Source organism: Capricornis sumatraensis, chromosome 9 (assembly GCF_032405125.1).
Source record: "Capricornis sumatraensis isolate serow.1 chromosome 9, serow.2, whole genome shotgun sequence".
In the NCBI taxonomy this organism is placed as follows: Eukaryota; Metazoa; Chordata; class Mammalia; order Artiodactyla; family Bovidae; genus Capricornis; species Capricornis sumatraensis.
Window position 1 is genome coordinate 80585512 of NC_091077.1, and position 22593 is coordinate 80608104.

General features: G+C 43.4%; 1 protein-coding gene across 1 annotated transcript in view; it reads left to right on the forward strand.

Moving 5' to 3' along the window:
• Positions 1-22593, forward strand: part of RASGRF2 (Ras protein specific guanine nucleotide releasing factor 2) — a 249152-nt gene that overhangs the window by 188188 nt on the left and 38371 nt on the right. The window contains exon 18 of the mRNA XM_068980666.1: positions 14115-14221. Coding sequence (XP_068836767.1) covers positions 14115-14221 — 107 coding nt within the window. The remainder of the gene's footprint in view (positions 1-14114; positions 14222-22593) is intronic.

Here is a 22593-nt window from a genome sequence, read left to right on the forward strand (position 1 = left end):
CAAAGCAGGCACAGAATTTTAAATGAAAGGGCACAGAGCCCCTGCAGGCTTGAAAGCCTGCATTCTGACCCTCCGCCCCATTCTGTGGCCACCTCCAGGGCATGTGAGGAAAAGCAGAAGCCTGCTTGGCATGTTCTGCTGGTGTGATCAAAGGCACGGAGCCTGGAGCTACCAGGACCTTTACTAAACACGACAGGATCAGATGGACTTGGTATTCACAGAGAGGAGCTGCTCTCTGGAGAGGCCGGCAGAGCTGGGCTGCCCAAACTCACCCTCTGTTTTCAGATCTCACATGGGTGCTCTGTGCCGCCTGGTCATCCTGTAAAGTCACTGCCTCACACACCAGGGTTTCTCATCCTCTCCTCTCTTCAGATCTCCACCTCCCTTTCCAACTTCACTGGTGAGCGTCTCTCCTCCTTCACAGTGAAAACAGAAAGGATGACCTCTTTCCTCCACTAACTTCACCAGCCCACTGCCCCTGGACTCATCCTCTGCCTTCTCCCCGTGGGTCTGGAAGAATCACCCTTGGCCTGCTGTTGGGTCCACCCCTCCCCTTCCACATACTCGAGAACTGTTCTCATGCAGTTACTTCCTTCCCTCCTGCCATCCTCAGCTCTCCCTAAGCCAGCCATCCCCCTTGGCGTGCCAGTGCGTCCTTATATCATCAGTTTTACCGGCTCCTGTTCCATTTCGCAGCTTGTTTTCAATGCAGAATATCTCACAAGAGCTAGCCTCCCTGATGTCTCCCCTCCATCACCTCCATTTCCCCTCCACCTATTCTCTTGGACTTTCACACTGAAATGACTCTTATCTTGTCACCTAGGACCTGCATCTTGCTGAAGTCAAAGCCCTCATCTTAGTCTGTCTCTCAGCAGCATATGGCAGAGCTGATGGCATCCTCCACGTTGAAACGCTTGTCCTCTTTGTCTCCATGACACCACGTGTGCCAGATTTTTCTTTCACCTTGCTCTCCTTCCCTTTTTGATCTCCTTTGCTGTCTCCTCTTCTACAGCATCTCTATGGGTCTTGGGATCACAAGGCTCTCCTGGCCTTTTGCCCTGTCCACACTCTACTCATGTAGCCTTATGATTCTAAGTACTTTGTAAATGCTTGAGACTCTCCAATTTACATTTCCAGTCTGAAACATTCTACTTGAGCTGCAGGCTGTTATGTCTAAGAGACATAGACACTTAGATGTCTAAAAGAGGCATCTTTCAGTTTAAAACCAAACTCTGGATTTTCTCCCTAAAACCCAGTTTCCGGAAATGACATCATCATCTAACCCAGATGCTCAGCCCCCAAACCGTGGGACTCTTCCTGATTCCTCCCCTTCCTTTAGACCTCACTTTGGCTTCGTAGCGCTGCTGTAATAGATGACTTCAAATGGTTGACTAAAAACAGCAGAAATTTGTTCTTTCATGAAACAAATCTGAAATCTGAATTTTACTCTCTTCTGTCCACGCTATTCTTAAAGAGATGGGAATACCAAACCACCTACTTACCTGCCTCCTGAGAAACCTGTATAGAGATCAGGCAGCAACTATTAGAACTGGACTTGGAACAATGGACTTGTTCCACGTTGGGAAAGGAGTACGATAAGGCTAGAAATCTGAAATCAAGGTGGCAGCCCGGCCATGCTCTCCGAGGGCATTAGATAAGGAGTCTGCCTTGCCTCTTCCAGCCTCTGCTGACTGCTGGCAGTCCCTGATGTTCCCTGCCTTGTAGCAGCAAAACTCTCTTCTCTGCCTCTGTTGTCACGGGGCCTTCTTCCTTCTGGGTGTGTGCGTGTCCAAATTTCCTTCTTATAACCATATCAGTCACTGGAGTTAGGACTCTCCCTAATCCAGTTTGACATCTTACCTTGATTACACCTGCAAAGACCCTGTTTCAAATAAGCTAACACTGACAGGTTCTGAGTGAACGTGAATTCGGGGGAGCACTGTTCAGATCAGTGCAGACCTCCACATCCAGTCCGTCCGCAAGTCTTACTCCTCCATCTCCAACAGTTCTTACCATTCCCGCCCCAGCCTTTGTCCAAGCCTTTGTCCCCTGGTTTACTGCCTCATTCCTGGCCTCTCCCACTCCACTTTTGCCCACTCCTGTGCATACTACCTAAGGGAGCCAGAGTGACCTGTTCAGAGTGTCAACGAGGTCACGATTCCCTTGCACAGGGCCGTCTGGTGGCTTCCCGGTACCCGAGAAGACAATCCAGCTCTTTCACTTGACTTGGGAAATGCTCAGTGGTCTTACCTGCTCTCCAACTTCGTCTCCTTTCTTTGGATCCCATATTCACCGGGCCCCAGCCACACTGGGCCGCTTTCTGGCCCTCCATCAGGCTGAACTGTCTCATGGCCTATTCACTGTTCTGCTTGAAATGCTGTTCCCCTGAATCTTCATATGACTGTTTCCTTTTCATTGTTCATGTCCCAGCTCGCCTGTCCCAGTCCCCTCCTTACAGAGGCCTTCCCAACGCAGCCTAACAAATGTTCTCTCTCTTCTTGTGTGTGTGTCTCTGTTGCTTTCCCTTTCTCTATCTCTGCCTCTCTCTTTCTTTGTCTCTCTGTCTCACACACATACACACACACACACACACACACACACACGCCTGTTTACTTCCCACATAGCTCTTCTTTTCAATATCTGAATTTACCTTATTCATTTGTTTATAGATAATATCACTGACATGATTTATTACTCGTTATTTCTGTCTCCCTCGGTAGAGCATAAATTCCTGTAAACAGCTAATTAGCTTCCTGTTGTCCACCGCTGTACCCCAGTTCCTATGAAAGAGATTGGCATAAAGACTCTCAGCCAGTATTTTGTGTCTGATAAAATGGGCTCTCTTTGTATTCTGTGGCTTCCACCGTCTCTCCCAAGGTATGTTTCACTTTCTACTGGCAGAATCCATCATTTTAATACACTGAAACTTTTTGTGGACAGTCTAATGTTAACATTTGAGGGGGAGGAAAGGGCCGGTTTTTATGCCCCCTCCTCAGCCATCCCTAAAAATTCTCTGCAGTGGCTTCTTCAGCACAGCTCAGCTCATTCTGTGGCTGTCCGCTCTCCTTGCACACACAAGTGCCTGCTGCTTCACCACTGTATACACATTTGATACACCTCCCAGAATCGGGAGCTGTCACTCCTTGCCTCACCCTCTGCCTCTGTGGAAAAGCTTTTTTAAACGTGTGTATAGGCTTCTGTAGAAAGAAATGTAGAAGGATTTGGAAAATTACTATTGTTTGGGTTTGTGGGGAGATGTCGCCTAATGCAAGGACAGGAATGTTGTTCCACATCACGCTGGTGAGCTGCCTGTTATCCGGAAGGGGTAACAGACAGCCATCAGAGAATTCAGACTAACATACTGAAGAATCATCCTCCTTGTTTTTCAGATAGTTGGTTATGAAGTTGGGCCAAAAAGGAAATAATCGGGAAATTTAAAGTTTTGTTCTTTTTGGTTTTTGTTGTTCCTTATGTTAACCATTTCTAGAGCATTTACTGTATTTTCCAAGGCCTGGGTAATACTGGTTTTGCTATCAAGAAACTCTGACCATGAGTGTTAGATTTCTTGATTTCCTTTAATAGATTGCCACATTTTGATTTTCAGAGTGGTTGATGTTATTGGCTCCCACAAATCATTATCACCTCTCAGTTTCTAGACTATCTCTCTTCTTCTTGTCTCAGCAGTTTTCTTGACAACTCATTTAAATTTGCTTACTTTCTGGCTTTACATCTTACCTGCACCTCAAAGGACCCCATTCTGCCTTGGCAGAAGTCACTGTCTCCCTCCGTACTGGCTCTGTGTCCTTGTCAGCACAGAAACTGACGGCAGCCGCAGTGGGAGGCCTGGAGCTTAAACAGCAATAAACACAGGCAGCCAGCATGTCTCCTGTCTCAGTGGGAAGAGGCTGGGTTTTAGAATCTGATGACCTCACCATAAATCCTGGCTTTGCTCTTACCGTCTGTGACCTTAGGTAACTATCAGGCTTCTCTGAGCCTCAGTTTCCTCATCTGTAAAGACAAAGAATCTGTTTTATACAATTGTGAGAATTAAAAGAAGTAACACCCAATGGTTCTCAATAAGTTTTGTTTTAAATTTAGTATATAACCATTTCTTCAAGAATCTAAGCAGCACATATTTTTTTTAAAATCCATGAGAACAGTTCAGCTGACAATCTTAGCCAAGAAAATCTTACTGATTTTCTTGAAAGGTGAAAGCAAAGAGAAGATATTGGTTTTGTCATTCTTCATGTATTTTTCATCACAAATGATGATAGACCTGCTGAACTTCTTTTCCTCATTCTATTATTCAAGGATGTGTTTATTGCAATTAATCGCACTTGGAAAAAAAATCTCAGGTTAAATGGAGTAAAGAGAAGAACTTAACAAATCGAAAGATAAGGGCACACTTATAGACAAATTTTTAGAAAAATCTCACTATGCATAATTTGTTCATTACCTCATCAATGTCTTGCCCTATAACACCTTTGAGAAACAGCCTTTTCATATTTCTGGCCATGTGCTTTGAGTGGGAGCTACCTCCTCCAGACACACACACACACTCATGCACACACGCATCTTCTTGCCATCTCTGACACCTCCCCACTATTGCCATAGGGATCAATTTGAGGAAGGCATATGATGTAGTCAGTGAAATGCAAAGATATTTTAGAGGATTTCTAGGTTACACATTTCTTTATCTTTAGTGGAAGCTACCAGAAAGAATGCCTTGTCATCCTCTGGATGCTGTTATATGAGGTAATATGATGATATGATTAGCAAGGCCTTACCCGTTTTTGGTACCTGGAAATGAGAGCAGAATAAAAGCACTTAAGAGAAATAGACATGGACCAGAATAACATGTACCTCTGAATCAAACAGGATCTGAGTCTAGAACCATCCCCAGATGTATAAAATAGCAATTCCCTTTTTACTCTAAGCCAGTTTTGTTGCTGGTGAATTTAAGGTTTTTGCTTTGTTGTGAAAGAATTCAGAGATGAAATGATAGGTAAGTAGATGTGTTTAAAGAGAAACACACTCTACAGACAGTGTGAGCCTCCTCAAAAGGCAAGAGTGGCCCTGAAATATGGTATGGTTAGTTTTTATGGGCTGGGTAATTTCATAGGTTAATGAGTGGGAGGATTATTCCAATTATTTGGGGGGAAGCGGCAGAAAGTTCCAGGAATTGGGCTATCACCCACTTTTTGACCTTTTTTGGTTAGCCTCAGAACTGGTAGGTGTGATACATAGCATGCTAATGTATCACAGTATCACGATAAGTGTCTAATAAGGCTCAAGGTCTAGTGAAAGTGAGATCTTCTGCCATCTGGGACCCAGTTCGTCCTACCAGTCTTTGGCATGTCCTTAGGCTATGTCAGTCTTTTAAGGTTGTGCCCTGCCCCTGTCCCTCCTGTTTCAGTTTGAATTGGGTGTTCTGTGCCTTTGCAAACAAAAGATTGCCAGGGAAGAGACCATTAAAATGGGAGTAACTGAATGTACTGGTATATTACTACAGCAAACATCCTACCATGTGTGAACTAAGGTTCAATTTCTGAAATTGTAGCTATTATTCTAGATTATCTCTCAAAAATGAGTCTGTCAGTTTATAGACTGAGTGAATGCTGTTATCATGATGTTCAGCACAGTGTATGTGCAAATCTGCTTGTCTGCATTAGGTTGTTTGTTTGTTTTTTTTTAGTTTATTAGCTCATAAAGCCCCTTCATAACTAGGAAAATATTCTAGACTTGGTTCAGTGGACAATAGGGAGACATTAGAAGTACTTGGTGCTGGAGCAGTAACAAATTAGAGGGATATTTGCAGTTATTGTTGAAGAGACAGTGCCTTGCTCATTTGCAGGGTTTCAAATTACACATCTTTGGTGTTTTTCTTGTTTGAAGGCTGTCTTCTCCCCATTTAAAAAACCATGAGAGCAGGGGCCACATCTCTTGTTCACCGGGTGAACATAGATATTACTCATAGGACAATGGACCTGTGCACACAGATATTCAGGACAGGACTGTCTATATTTCTACACAGGACCTGGAACATAGATATTGATGGGATAACTGAATTATGGATGAGGATGAAGAGAAGGCAGAGAGAATGGGGAAACAGGAACATGTAAGAGATAAGAAGCTACAACCCATGTGTGAGGTGCCTAGACGCAGGGTCGTAGCAGGAGACTAGAGAAGAAAGGCGTCAGTCTGACAGATGCCACCAAAAAGTCAACAGTGTTTGTTGACTGAATGGGAAAAACCAAGGAAATACAGGGAGGAGTGAGGTTTCCCACCCAAGAAGCAGAAACCGTGGCTGTTTCATTGACTCAGAGGCAAGTTGGGATGGGGAGGAGCATGAGAGAAAAGTTTTTTTTGATTTTTGGATATTTTTTTTACAAGAGAAGAATGTGTCATTCATATGGAAATGTAAGAAGGATTTCTTTCAAGGAATGAAGGATTTGGGGAAATGATGGAACTTGAGGTGTCAGGTTGGAATATGTAAAAAAACCGTGGGAGAGAATTATGTTCCCGAAGGAGTGAGAACTGGTTGGAGTCAGCTTGAGAACAGACCAGAAACGGAGGAGGAGTGTCCTCTGCTTGTTCCTTCAGATTTGTTTCAGAGTAAAGAACAGACTTAGTTTTCTAGAATTTCTGGGAAATTAATGCAGATAGTTTAAACATAATACTCATAATCAGATTGTCCATATTAGATTGTTCAAAAGTCACTTTCAGACTTTTATTGCAACCCACTCTTAAGAAATACAGTTTACATTTTGACCCACACACGCACACACACAATTGGTACAAAATTTTCTCTGACGAATACACACTCTCACTAGATACAGTCTACTCAGTTTTCATCTATTTCATTGTTTAAAGCTGGTAACAACCCACTAAATTGATCTCACTCCCCATTAATAGATCATGTCTGGAAGTTTTAAAAGCCCTGGTCATGTGAAGGTCACATAAGAAATGTAGTGAATTTGATGAAAGTATACATTTTGAGAAAAATTAAATTCTGATTAGATAAAAGTTTTTGTTTAAAATCCATTATCATAATAAAACTCTATAATGGTGCTATGTTCTTATAGCTCTTCAAAATTTAGAAAGAATTAAAAGGAAAGCACTTACTTTTCCAAAACTTTCAAAAGGCTTCTTATCTTGGAGCTTTCATAGTATTTACCAACTTGTAAATAAAATTTAAAGTCTGAACTTTGGATGCAGGCTATGAGGTGCAGTGAAAAGCACTCTGGCTTTGGAAATGGACAGACCTGGGCTCAAGTCCTGGATTGGCCGCTTATTTTGTTGTGTTTTTATTTCTGTATTTTTGGCTGCTCTGCATCTTCGTTGCTGTGCACGGGCGCTCTCTAGTTTCGGTGTGCAGGCCTCTCCTTGCAGTGATTTTTCTTGTTGCAGGACATAGGCTCCAGGACATGCAGGCTTCACTAGATACAGCTCACAGGCTCCAGAGGTCAGGCTTAGTAGTTGGGCCAGTGGGCTTATTGGCTCCACAACTTGTGGGGTCTTCCCAGACCAGGGATCAGACTGGCATCCTCTGCATTTCAAGGTGGACCAACCACCAGGGAAGCCCCTGCACTTATTAACTCTGTGACCTTTGCCAAGTTTCTTAACCTCTCTGAATTCCTGTTTCTTTGTCTGTAAGTGGGAAAAGCAACATTTACTCTACTTAGTTGCTATTGTTGTGTTGCTGAAGAATTCTTGTTCACCACATTTCTTATAGGGCTTCCCTTGTGGCTCAGCTGGTAAAGAATCCTCCTACAATGCGGGAGACTTGGGTTCGATCTCTGAGTCGGGAAGATTCCCCTGGAGAAGAGGCTACCCATTCCAGTATTCTGGCCTGGAGAATTCCATGGATTGTGTAGGCAATGGGGTCGCAAAGAGTTGGACGTGACTGAGTGACTTTCACACACATAGTACTTATGGCCTGATACTTGTTACTTGGTGGGCATGCAATAAATGGCAATTGTTATTATTACAAGGGCTAAAGTACAGACAACTTGTAAAGCTGCTAGCACAGTGCCTGGCATAAGGCAGCAATAAATATGGATGATCTTTCTATGCCAACAACCAAAAAGTAGGAATACAGTTGTAAGCCAAGTACGTAGAAATGTACAAACCAATTATATGATTTTATATTACATACAATTTTTAAAGAAAGATATTTACTGGATAAAGTAAAGCGCATGGATAACATTGATGTTATTGGAGAGATTGAGTCTCATTTGTATAACGTGAGAAATTATTCTCCACTGTTGTGGCATTTTTCTTAATTCCCCCACCGATGTAATCATTAAAGTGATCTCAATGCATTCATTCAATAAACTTAAGTTTATTAAGACCTACAGTGCCAGGTTCTGGGGATAAAAACACAATAAGAAACAGTTTCTAGAAGTGTGGTTAAAATAAACAATAGTTAGCATTTACTTTCACTCCCAGGCACCCCATCCCCATGGACCGCTGACATCAACAGTCTCTCTGTGCTGTTTGGGTCTTCCTGATTGACATTCCACACCACATCAGAGGATGGCCCAAAGATGCTCTGTTGGTCTTCACAACAGCTCCACAGTCCACTTCTTGATGATCTACTTTCCAGGTTAAAATACCTCACCATGTTCAAGAATTCCTTGTTCTTGTTTTTTGTCAATTTGCCCTCAGGCAACGTCAGGGTAGCTCTAACTGAACAAGCCCATAATCCACCTACGCGTCATCTTACTTCCATCTCACTGTTATTTTACTTGCCTCTTCCAAAGTAGGCAGTGAAGTTAACTATCACATCATTTGAAGAAAAAAAAATGAAAGTTTTCCTGCTTTCCTATATTTTAAAATGTCCTTGCATCCCTCCTCACCACTTTTTCTGTCTGCCTGCTTGTGATAGATCTCATATCCATAGTCATCATAGTGATATGGTGGGGAAATGCCCTTAATTCAGATACATAGGATCTGTAGACACTTTCTGATAGTTTTCATTGGGAGGGATGCAGTTTTTGTTAAGAAAAATAACTGCTGAGTGCCTGTGTGCAAAACTGAAGGGCCTACAAAGATGCTTGAGATAAAATCCCTTCACCAGGGAATGTATAGTTTAATGAGAGAGATGTCACATGTACCACCGGCTGTAAGGGACAGAATGACTTACGAGCTGTCTGGGGGAAGGACCATAAAGGTGAATCTCATTCTTAACTTCACATACGCAGTGATTTGCTTCTTACCACTTTTCTAGATGAATTTTGTTGCCCAAATTAGCCCATCTGACCAGTGCCTACAACTAAAAAACAGCCCAAGCGTGAATTGGAAAGACAGGAATCTCGTGGTGGCAGTATTTCACACGCGTGATGTTAGTAAAATAAAAGGGAGGGAATGGCTACCTCCTGGCATCTGTAGAGTTTGGTTGGGCTGTCACACTTGACAAGGGAAAGATTTGTAAAACTGCGCAAAGAGTTTCTGTTTGGTTTTACAAAAAGTGGCTTAACCCCCCGGGGGTGGATCCATGACTGTAGGGCAGATTGGCTTCTACATGGGTGTTGCCACCAGTTGGCTGTGTGGTTCGCGTTTCAGTTTGGAAATACATATTGCTCAAGCAGCCCCCAGCTTGTACGGTGGCTTACAATAAGGAGGAAGTCTGGCAAGCTGCAAAAAATGGTTGCTCTGATCAAAGAGCTTTAAAGTCTGTGAATAACGGGCATCTTTCATTGCTTGATCAACAGATGGACATCTTTGATCTTAGAAGTACTCTTATCAATTCTGTTTAAACTGCCAATTTAGAAATTCCCGACACCAGATATATAAACCATCTCTCTGAGGGGATATCTCTAGTAAATCCTGAAGGTCGAGTTTTATTAGTGGAGTTACAGCTTACTCATGAACTGAAATTGCCTTAACGGGACTGTTATGTGCTAAGCTGATACATGGGATCTTGATGTAATTTTGCACATGGGTTCATGCTCCTGATCAGAGCACCTATCTCCCCTTTTTCCTGTTTTCTACCTCTTTAGCTCTTTGTATTGCAGCTGGTTAGGGCTTTCCTGATGGCTTAGCGGGTAAAGAATCCACCTGCAATGCAGGAGATACAGGTTCAATTCCTGGGTTGGGAAGACTCCCTGGAGGAGGAAATGGCTAACTCACTCCAATATTCTTTGCCTAAAAATTCCATGGGCAGATGAACCTGGTGGGCTACTACCCATGAGGTTGCAAATTTTCAGATCTCTTTACAGTTTGCTCCTTTCTGTATTTAACTGGGTCTAGCTCGTGTTTCTTTATATTTTTCTATCCATGTTTTGGGCTTCCCTTGTAGTTCAGACAGGTAAAGAATCCACCCGCAGTGCAGGAGACCCAGTTTGATCCCTGGGTCGGGAAGAATCCCCTGGAGAAGGGAATGGCTACCCATTCCTGTATTCTTGCCTGAAGAATTCCATGGACAGAGAAGCCTGGCAGGCTATAGTCCATAGGGTGGCCAAGAGTTGGACACGACTGAGTGACTAACAAATCCATGTTTTAAATTTCAACTTGTCTATTTTTCAGCAATAATTGAAAGAATAATTCTGTTAATTTGAAGACATTTTATGATCTTATAAAACTTAAAATATTTTAAATTCTTTTCACATGTTTTTAGTTCACACTTTTATATCTTTAGTCTTAAGCATCCTACTTTAGGATATTTGAAATTTTTGGTGGTGGTGGAGGGGTGGGATGAGGTGGGGAGTTCCTGATCCCTGTGTCTATGGACCCTTGTTTATGGTGGATGGCTTATTTGTTTTGTGCTTTGGGATTGTGAGTTTTTCGTACGGGTCTTTCTTGTTGGTCATCCAGTACAGGCTGAGGGTAAGCTCATGTCCCTCTGGAGAGGTTTTGTGTATGCTTTTGTCAGGGTGCCAGAGTTATCGCTGGCCATGGCCCCCCGGTAATGGTTCATTCTGGGCTTCAAACCCACACGAGGTGGGCCTGCGGTTATCTGTTCTCGGCAGGGGGGAGTTCACTCCCCTGAGATCCAGGCTAAAATAGTCAAGTTTCTTAACTACCTCCTTGTGCAGGCTGGAGAATTTCTTTTCTGAGTCCTCCCTCTCGGGCAGAGGGGGTGGTCTGATGAGATTTCCAGCACCCACACTTTCTGAAGGCCCTGGGGCTTCTTCTCTTGAGTCACGTGGATTCACAATCCACATCTCCTGTTACCAAGGCTGGTAACCTACTCTCCTCTCAGAGCAGTAGTTCAGAGACTTAGTTCTTTTTTTGAAGTCTCTCTGTGTTTGACTCTGGAAAACTCCTTATCTTCTTGAGAACTGAGCTATGCATTTTAAAAGATATTATATTTTCCCCAGAATTTCTAAGATTTTAACATCAAAAAGTTTTTTTTTTTTTTCAATGTCTATTTTACCAAGAGCACATCAGCATCCTCTGACAGTGTCTTCTAGTGGGTGGAAGACACCTGTCCACATCCAAAGAGGAGTGTGGCGAAAGGACCTCTGCCTTTTAGAAGTGTATGCCCTTTTAGGTCTAACTCATCTGTAGGTTCTGAGGACTGTTCATTCAGTCTTTCATTCAATCACCCTTACCTTTACAGCACATTCAGTAATTACTGATTTCCTGCTATACAAGCTTGCATTCATTTATTCAGCAAACATATATTGTGTCTAGCTTCTGCTACATGCCACGTATGTGCTCATGCTCAGCAAAAACTTACCTGATCCCTGTCTTCATGGAGGACACAAATACTGATCAGAAAATCATATAGATAAAATGTGTAAAATTGCAAATATGGCCAGTGTCCGGAAATAAATGTGCATGTTGTTGTGAGATGTGCAATGAGGGAGTTACCTGGTTCAGGCCCTTAAAGGCTTTTTGGGGGACGTGAAGTAACTAAGAGTGGCTTTCACTGAGTGAAAAGCAAAGTGATAATTGTGCCAGATATGGAGCAGTATATACAAAGACCTTGGGGTGAGGATGAGGGACTGAAAGAAGGGTGGTTAATTGGAAGAGGAAATTGTGAAAAGAATAAGGTCTCAGAAAATGCTGAAAGGGAGCTAAGAGCCGAACCATGGAAGACGTTGAAGGCTGTGTTAAGGAGTTTTGTGTCATTAAGGGCTTTAAACAGGGGAATGGCACATCTAATTTGCCCTTTGGAAGATCGTTCTGATTTCAGAAAAGAGAACAAATTTGAGGAGGCAGGAGTGACAGTGAGGCTAGTTAGGAGGCTGTTGTCAGTAGACTAGAATAAGAATTGGTAGAGCTCAGTGCCAGTTTTGGCTTTGTAAATACAAAGACATGGACAGATCTGAGATTTATTTAGCAGGTGAAACTATCGAGGAGAAGCAGAGAGGCGGGCCAAGAACTATTCCAAAGTTCCAGGCTTACATAACTGGATGGCTGGTGGTGGTCCTTTACTGAGATGGGGAACACCAGAAGAGAATAAGGTTTGATGGAAAGGCCAGGGGGTTTCCTTTTGCATGTATTGAGTTTGAGGTTTTTGAAAAATCTAAGAGGCATTTGGATTCATGGATCCAGAGTCCAGAGAAGAAAACTAAGGATGTAATTATGAGAGTAATCTTCATAGGTGATCATTAAATGAGATTTCCTATGGAGAGATGATAAGTTGTTGTTGTTCAGTTGCCAAGTCGTGTCTGACTCTTTTTGACTCCATGGACGGCAGCATGCCAGGCCTCCCTGTGCCTCACCATCTCCTGGAGGTTGCCTAAGTTCATGTCCATTGAATAGGTTATAGAAACGTAGAGGTTATTGGTAGTTGAGTGGGGGCTGCTTTGGTGGTAAGAAGGGGTAAGAAGCTAGGAGTAGGGTGTAGAGTGAGTAGGAGATGAAATGAAATCAGTGACTGTGGACAGTTTTTAAGAACTTTCCCAGTGAAGTTATGTGAGATTTGAATTAATTTTTTAAAAAATAATGGCAGTTATTTATTTCTTTACTTTTTTGGCCATACCACACGGCATGTTGGATCCCGGTTCCCTGACCAGGAATCAAACTCAGGCCCACTGCAGTAGAAACGCAGATTCTTAACCACTGGAACCATCAGGGAAGTCCCCTTGAATTCATTTTTAAAGGAAACAAGGCACTTAGTTATGATTGGAAAGCAAAATCTTTTAAAATAGAGAATAAGTAGAAAATATTAAAATAGTTTCTTGATAGTGAAGAGGTGGCCAAGATAGAAACATAGGCTGGCACAGAGATGAAGACTCTGACCCAAGATTGAGTTGTAATAATAGCTAACATTTATTGCACTCTCACTATTTTCCCAAGTGCCACTCTAAATGCTTAACTAACTTAATCTCCAAAAAGTCTCTGCAGTTGATACACTTATTCCGTCCAGGACATGAGGAAGCTGATCACCAGAGAGGAGCTGTAACTTACACCGTAGGAGGACAGGGATTTTAACCCAGTCTGGCTGTGGAGTTCGTGTTCTTAGGTGCTTGTGTGCTAAGTTGCTTCAGTCGTGTCCAACTCTGCACAACCCTATAGACTGTAGCCCGCCAGGCTCCTTTGTCCATGGGATTGTCCAGGCAAGAATACTGGAGTGGGTTGCCATGCCCTCCTCCAAGGGATTTTCCTGACTCAGGGATCAAACCCAAGTTTCTTACGTCCTCATGTGTTGGCAGGTGGATTATTTACCACTAGCGTCACCTGGGAAGCTCCTTCTGCTTCTCAATATGTGAGTGCAAGCAAAGTATTTATATCATCTGTGAGCCAAGGTATGAGCTTATCCATCTACAAATATTGAAAATATCTGTGGTTACATGACTCTGGAGCAAAAGTATAAACTAATGTTAGCTCAAATACTTTGTTAAAACTCTTTCTTGGCTTTATGTTATACAACAGGACAGGCATAAGTGGAAATGTCACTAGACCATCTGTAGCTTTAATCAGTGACCGTTAATAAATATGTGCACATTATTCATTTAATTGTACCTGTAACTATGTGGTGGCCTCTGAGGGCATCACAGGTAAGTAAGCAGAATCCATGACCAGCTGAAGCCACTTACTCCTCTGCCAAGACATGTCATTTGTGAGTGGCATTAAGCAGTGTCCCAAAATAAGTGACCTTTTCCAGGTCCCCAGGGATTGGCTTTAACTACAACATGTGTGTTTCTTTTCCTCCCAAGGATTCAACAACTCCGAGAGAACATGCGACAAAGAGTTTATTATACGTAGAACAGCCACCAATCGAGTACTGAACGTTCTCCGTCACTGGGTCTCAAAGCATGCACAGGTAATTCAGTAGCCTTGGTAATTACTTTCAAGGATTTTTTTAAACACCAGCTTTAAAAATCATTAACAGCACCTCCTGATGCTTTCAAGTAGAGTTTGAAACCTTGGAAATAGAGCATGTTGAAGGGAAAAAACTCAAAGGTGGGCCTACAGGTCAAAGCAAGCAAATGTGTACCACCAGCATCCAGTGGTCCAGTTCTTCCAAGGGCAGGACACAGGAGGTGGAGCAGGACTCCCCCTTCTCTCATCTCTGCAGAACAGCACCCACTGTGGGTGCCAGCTGTCCTCTGCCACCTGGGAGCACTGTTCACAGGGCCCTCTCCGTAAGTGGAGGTGGGTCAGTTGGGGTGGCACCTCATGGAGGTAAACAGCAGGTGTCCCTGGAAGCAAGCAGCATTCTGGCACCAGACACGGGGGTGTTTCCTCAGCCTGATTCAGAAGACACTTTTGCCTTCACCTCCTTTGATGTTTTGTTTCGAGAACAGTTGACTCTTAGTTGAGGCATGTGGGATCCTGTTCCCGGACCAGGGACTGAACCTGGGCCCCCTACACTTGGAGTGTGAAGTCTTAGCCACCGGACCCCCAGGGAAGTCCCAACTCTTGAGCAATGTGGTGGTTAGGCGCGCCAGCCCTCTGTGCAGTGGAACACTTGTGTATAGTTTACATCTGGCCCTCTGTACCTGTGGTCCTGTGATATATGTGGTTCCTCCACATCCACGGATTCAGCCAACCTCAGACTGTGCAGTGTGGCAGTGCTTACAATTGAAAACAGTCTGCATACAAGTGGACCCACACAGTTCGAATCTGTTTCCCAAGAGTCTGCTGTATTCTGTTTTTAAATTGCATCACGCTCACCGGACACTTGCTTGTTTTCTATTTGTGCATATTCAGTGCAAGTTTATAGACTTTGTATCCATTTCACCATTTCACAAAATAAAGCAAGGGCCCCCTTTGTCTCATTGACTCAGGGCATGAATTGTGCCAAACAATGTCCCCACTGTCAAATAAGTGGTGGGCCTTCCTGATGCAGGCTGGCTAGCACCCTGCAAGGGAAGTTGTGGAGAGAGAAAGGGGCCCTTCATGGCTCAGATCAGCACATGGGAAACATATAAAGTGCAAGTTAGCTAGTGAGTAGAGGGAAAAAATGCAAGGAATTCCCATGTTTCACTTCATTATATTCTCAGAGGCCATCGTACTGAGGTTCTACTGCCTGGTCCTTGGTAATGACCGTTCATCAGAGAGAGTCTCGCGAGGGCCAGGCTCCTGAAAACCCTGTGGCAGGACAGTTCACTAATTGGAACAAGTGGGATGTGGACCTCACCACTAGCTGGTCCATGACAGCTCCTAAACAGTAATTAAAATAAAAACAAGTACAGCACGTCAATAAAGGTTGTAAGCACTTCATCTTGTACATCTTAGATAAATAACAATGGATCCTATATGACTCAAATTCAGAGAACCATCCTTAGCTCGTTGGAAATGTCTAGTCTCTCTTCCACAATCTCAGTGAGCTGCTTTGAATCCCTTTTGCTTCACTGCAGATAAAACATGATAATGATGTTTCTCTGCCACCTGACCGTCCATCCTGTCATCTCTGATTTTTGACCCAGAGTCTTGGCTTCTGATTCCTGGGTCTGACGGTGGCTTGGAGATGCGGAGTAGTTTTGATAGACAAAGTTGAGCAGATGCTGTGTGGTTCTCTTCTCCGGTCAGAGCTTCGGCCCTGCAAGTTCATGCCAAGACTTGCAGTCACAGCACCGGTCACAGCCCAGGTTTCCCTGGTCCCAGCTCCTTCCTCTCCTCCACGTCTTCCCTCAAAAATTCCCCCACCTCCCTGTTAGCCTCAGTTTCCTTTTATCCCTTTTATCAATTCCCAGCACCCTCTTCCTCTAATGATCTCAAACAAGGGTCCCTCACAATTCACATATAATACTTACAGTAGCTAGAAAAGTACCTCAATTCAAATTACAGTAGACTGGGGCTATTTTACTTTTGGTAAAGACGGTTCATAGACAGGAAGAGATTGGTGTACTAAATCCATCACTTATAATTAAGAGATTCATAGTAAAGTATTATCATCTGATTTAACAGCTACATTGTACATTTAGGTATACATGTGTGCATACAGGCAATATCAGGCTGAATAGCACCAAGCCATTAGCTACTGAAATAGAAAATGGATTGATATGAAAGCAAGAGTCTCTTAATTCAGATTGTGTCCAAATGGCCTTTAGTTCTAATCCAAAAGCACCCTAGATAGATAGAAGGAGATGATTGATAAATAAATGTTGTTGTTTAGTCACTGAGTCTTGCCCGACTCCTGTGACCCCATGGACTGCAGCCCATCAGGCTCCTCTGTCCATGAGATTCTCCAGGCAAGAATACTGGAGTGGGTTGCCATTTTCTTTCCCCAGGGGATCTTCCTGACTCAGGGACTGAAGCCACATCTGCTGCATTGGCAGGCAGATTCTTTACCACTGAGCCAACAGGGAGGCCTAGATAGATGGGTAGCCACACAGATGACTAAATGCAGCAGGTGCAAAGTTTCATGTGGTGCAGCCGAATCCTGGGAGGAAGATTTTCTAAATGGAAAGGAGAGGGTACGAAACTGTACTGGACACCTCCTCCACAGGTCAACTTGAACTTGCTGTTTTATTTTATTGTCTATATCTTACAGTTGAACCCCAGACATGAAGTACCAAAAGTCACAGCACTTCTAAGTGGTAGAACCTGGACTTGAACCAAGAACTGTTGAACTCGAGAGCTCAAGTCCTAGTCCCAGAGAGTTGAGTCTGCCAGTTTGGAGTGAACTTGGCTGGAAAGGCAGCCACAAACCTGAATCCTTAATTAGAAAAGCAAAGGCAGGATAAGAAATGGTGCTTGGTTAATTTCCTAGGAAACCCTTTTCCCCTTCCAAGTGTGGGTGAAATGGACTAAAATGAAGCTATCATCCTGGAAATAAAATCTTCTATGTGCAACAAAAAGCACCCTAGGTTTTAGCTTTTTTTGGACAGTTCAGATACTTTGCAGCCTGTCACTTCAGATGTGCTTATACATGGGAAAGCACTTTGCAATCAATTTTAGCATCCCAGACCCTCTCTCCATCAAAGTGGCACATCTCTACATGTGTGGACAGTACAGCTGCTCGGGTATCCAGTCTTTTCTCCTGTCAGGATTACTGTAGAAAATTTAGACCCTGATGTGCCAAAGGCAGTTCTTACCACTCACTCACTTGTCTTTTCTTACTTTGCCTGCTCATGTGAGTAGATTGTCGTGATGTGTGGTTGGTGTCGGATTGTCCTGGTGTAACTTCATCATGTGCACAGCCTGTCACCTTCCTCATTCAAGTGAGTTTTCCATCACCATCTCCCAGTCAGCGCGTGAGGTGCAGGCGTTTCCGTAGCATTTCTGCTTATTGGAAAACAGCTTTAGGACATTTTTTTGCTGGCTTCAGTGTCCAGGTCTCCCTTCTTTGCTTTACTGACTTGCTTTTGGTGGGACTTGAGCCCAGGCCTATCCATTTCTAAAGCCAGAGTGCTTTTAATTACACCTCATGGCCTGGATCCTAAGCTTAGACTTTAAGTTTTAATTATAAGTTGGTCACAACACTTCAAGCTACAAGAGAAGTTGTTATTTTAATATTTTGAGAAAGTAAGTACTTTCATTTTAATTCTCTTTTCTGAGTTTTGAAGAGCATGATAAGAACTTGAAGCACTGTTTAAGAGTTTCATATGGTAATGGATTTTAAACAAAACTCTCTATTTATCCAACTGGAATTACAATTAAAATGTCATTAAACTCAATTTTAATGACATTTTAATTAAAATGTCATTAAAATTAAAGTATATTCTTTCCCCAAAGTCATTCTATTTCCTATGTGATCACTGCACAGACCAGAGCTTTTTAAAGCATTCAGTCATGACCACTTAATGGAGAGTGGAATCAATTAATGGGTTGTTATGAAGAGAGGTCAAGGCAGGCTCTTGATAATGGGTTGGTAAACAGTTCCAATAGAAACCAGACAGACCTGGTTTCAGCTCATGGTCCTGGAGGCCACATTGTGTGCCCACCACCTCCTGTCACCACTGCAGTACCACCTGAGCCAGCTGAGTTAGAGGAGGTGGGTGCATGGCCCCTGACTTGATAGACCCCCAAGCAAGGTGACCACCATGGTGCTTGAAGAAGGATTGACAGCTCAAAGCCTTTATTCAGGTTTCAGTTCAGTTCAGTTCAGTCGCTCAGTCGTGCCCAACTCTTTGTGACCCCATGAATTGCAGCACACCAGGCCTCCCTGTCCATCACCAACTCCTGGAGTTTACTCAAACTCATGTCCATCAAGTCGGTGATCTCATCCAGCCATCTCATCCAGCCATCTCATCCTCTGCCGTCCCCTTCTCCTCCTGCCCCCAATCCCTCTCAGCATCACAGTCTTTTCCAATGAGTCAACTCTTCACATGAGGTGGCCAAAGTATTGGAGTTTCAGCTTCAGCATCAGTCCTTCCAGTGAACACCCAGGACTGATTTCCTTTAGGATGGACTGGTTGGATCTCCTTGCAGTCCAAGGGACTCTCAAGAGTCTTCTCCAACACCACAGTTCAAAAGCAAAGCGTCAATTCTTCAGCGCTCAGCTTTCTTCACAGTCCAACTCTCACATCCATACGTGACCACTGGAAAAACCATAGCCTTGACTATCCAGGTTTATTTAAAGGTATTTACTCTCACAGAGGTAATAGGACTTGAGACTGCTGGTCAGAAAACTTGAGCTCTAATCTTACTCTGTCAATTAACCTGCATATTTGAGGGGTTTTTTAAATTAATTAATTAATTTGGCTGCATCAGGTCTTAGTTGTGGCACACGTGATCTTTGTTGCATCACGTGATATATCTTCCATTGTGATGAACAGGCTCTCTCTAGTTGCGGCCCACGGGCTTATTTGCTCTACGTCATGTGGGACGTTAGCTTCCCTGACTAGGAATTGAACCCATGTCCCCTGCATTGCAAGGCAAATTCTTAATCACTGAAGTGAAGTGGGGAGTCCCGCCAGAGAAATCCCACCGTCATCTTTGTTGTCTCTGGTTTTCACATCACAAATGAAGGGCTTGGACAAGAGATTGTTTTTCTTATCTGATTCATTCAGTACCAGTTGAGCCCATTTAAGGAAGAATGCAGCGTTATTGTGACAACTTGACTGTTTTGAAGTAGTAGCTTTGTAAGAAAATTAGTAAGGAGTTGAATGCATTTCAAAAAGCAGCACAGCATGCTCACAATTGCATTTTTCCTCACATGGTAGACTAACTAGGGGGCACCATTGCACTTTGTAGAAAACAGCCACAGTGAAACAGAAGGATGCAAATTTGTCTACAAATAATCTAGAAAACTGAGTCTTCTATAAAGTATTAGAGATCATGCATTTATTTCTCAGTTCTCATCAAAGCTAACTCATGTTGGCAGATACTATCCTGAACTTATTTCAGGAGAAGTAAAGAAAGAACTGCAGAATTATGGGTATGGGTCTCCAGAGAAATAGAAACTTCCTAGGATGTCACCTTCAGCTCTCCCTATCCCCTTAAATGTAGTGCTAGGGTGCCACTTCCTCTCCTAGCCTTTTCTTTCGTATTTGGTAAGGCTAAAATGTTTCATTTTCTTCCTGATTTTAAAATTTCTCTCCTGTGAATGTACTCTCCCCTAACTTCTCCTCATCTTGTCACGCTTTTTCACTCATTTTTCTCCTTCCGTGTTGAAAGTGAAGCCACAAGGCGAGCTGTTTCTCACGTATGCACCTGTCTGTGGATCAGCAGCCTAGAGTTGGAGCGGGGCTGAGTTCTTCCAGCTCCGCCACTGTACCTTCGCTGGGGCCCTGAACTGGTTACTCAGACTCTCTAGGGAGGCTGATTTCTTCTTCTAAAAAGGAGAGCAACTATCCATGTTTTCCCTTACCGAAGACTGTGGAGAGAATTAAAGGTGATGTTGAATTAAGAAACCTGAAGGACATAAGGTACAACATAGGTGCAGCCCCTCCCAGCTAAGGACAGGAGAGATGTACATTTCCTCTCCCTCCAACCAGCCTGGAAGCTCCCTCCACACAGGGTGCCGTGCCTCATTCATCTTTGTATCTCCTTTCGCTGGCTCTGCAATGCTGACTACATGGTAATTGCCCAGGGATAGCTGTTGAGTTTACACTTTAATGTTGCTGTTGTTCATTCTCTCCAGAAAGTCATTTTCTAGCCTTTAAGTTTCCCAAGTCAGCCAAGGCAGAGACTGCAACCACTAATGGAAATCAAGGCTGTGTGTGTGAAAAGTCTGAGTAGAGAAAGTGTTTTCAACTGGGTGTCCACACCCTCCTTGGGGGTGTCATGCTGGGCAGCCTTATGTGTCATTCTCACAATTCCTGATTACAAGGTGTCTGCAGGTTCCTGGACTGCAGAGCTTTAAAAAAATTGTTTTAATTAAAGTATAGGTGATGTACAATATTTTATAACTTACAGGTGTACAATAGAGTGATTCACAATTTTTAAAGGTTAAACTCTAAGGTTATCATAAAATATTGGCTATATTCCCCACATTGTACAATATATCCTTGTAGCATATTTTATACATAATAGTTTGCACCTCTTAACCCCTCACTCCTATATTGCCCCTCCCTCCTTCCCTCTCCCCACTGCTAACTAACAGTTTGTTCTCTATATCTGTGAGTCTATTCTACTGTGTTGTAGATCTAGGGTTGTATTACTAGTTTGTTGCATTTTTTAGATTCCACATATAAGTGATATCATACGGTATTTGTCTTTCTCTGTCTGTATTTCATTTAACATAATACCCTCCAAGTCCATCCATCTTGCTGCAGATGGCAAAATTTCGTTCTTTTTAACGGCTGAGTAGTATTCCATTGTCCATATAATATACACCACGCCTTCTGTATCCATTCATCTGTTGCTGTAGGTTGCTTCCATGTCTCGGCAATCGTGAATAGTGCTGCTGTGGACACTGGGGTGCATGTATCTTTTCGAATTAGTGTTTCTGCCTGTGCCCTCTGTGCACAGCCAGGTTGGGGAGGGACTTTGAGGCTGGCTATAAACAACTCAGATCTGTGTTCTAGTGTCTATGGAAGGTCTCATATGTACAATTTACAGCAATTCTGATTTTCCTGAGTTGTCTTATTGATCAACTAATTCTGAAAAAATACTCTGTCCACTTGTTTGTGGATTATTATAAACCATGGAATAGCACTGAGAAAAGAGCCTGCAGCTGTGCCCACAGGTTGCAGCTCACTTCATCAGACTGTGGGCACCATCAGAACAAGAAGTACCTGAGAATGAAACAATCATTTATTTTCTTAATTGTAAGCCAAAGGGAATTAGCCTACATGTTTTAAAAGTGTTAGGTCAGACAAAAACGACCTAATTACGTTAAAATCTTCCCGAAAGAGTTTGTGGAGGGAACGCTGCTACTCCCCTTTCTGTTTTCTCACCTCCTTCACTCATTCACTAATCAGAACTGAGCACCAGAGTGTGCCCGACACTGGGGTAGATGTGAGCATGAGCCTGAGTCGGGTAGCGGGCCTGAAGTCTCCAGCAGAGAGGTCTCCAGAAACCCCACAAGTGCCGCGAAAGGAGGAGCTTGGCACTGTCCCATCTGCCACGTCCAGAGGGAACCAGGGCCAGGTGCCACCTGCCGCAGTATGCCAGGCTAAACCTTCTTCCCCTGGAAGGTCAGAAGTGACGGCAAGAAAGCAGAGAGGAAGTAGGGAGAGAGAAGGGGCCTCCCATGTGGAGTCCCAGGCTCGAGGCCAGCCAGGCAGGGCCAGGAGGGAACTGGTGTATTCTGGACGGAAATGGAACTTCGATTCATGTATTGGATTGGACATTTTGACTGAAGAGATTGTTCTTATGACTGAAGCTTCTGGAAACTCTGGTGCCCATCCTAAAAGGTGGGGAAGGATGGCCTGTAGAGCAATCTAATGAGGTCACTGAGAACCAGTACTGCTGCCCAATTATTTCATTATTGTTCACGGTACAGGAAGTGTAGGTCACCTTGACAGAGCAAGTTTCACGGAATTTATCAAGATAACTCACTTACTATGTTTATAACTCACTTCTGTCCTCTTACATTCATTGTAGGATGGACAAAGCATTTTAGCTGCTGATGAAGAATACCTTGGTTTAAATGCTTTTTTACATCGTGTTGAGATATTATATGCTTCGTATGAAGGGTATTGAACATGGGTAGAACTCAGTGACGTTTTACCCACGTACACACCTGTGCATCTCCCACCCTGATTAAGAAATGGAATATTTCTGGCAACAGAGAGGCCCCTTCCAGTCAATGTCCCACTTCCTGGGCATTGCTCAGTTTTTCTTTTTTTTTTCCCTTAG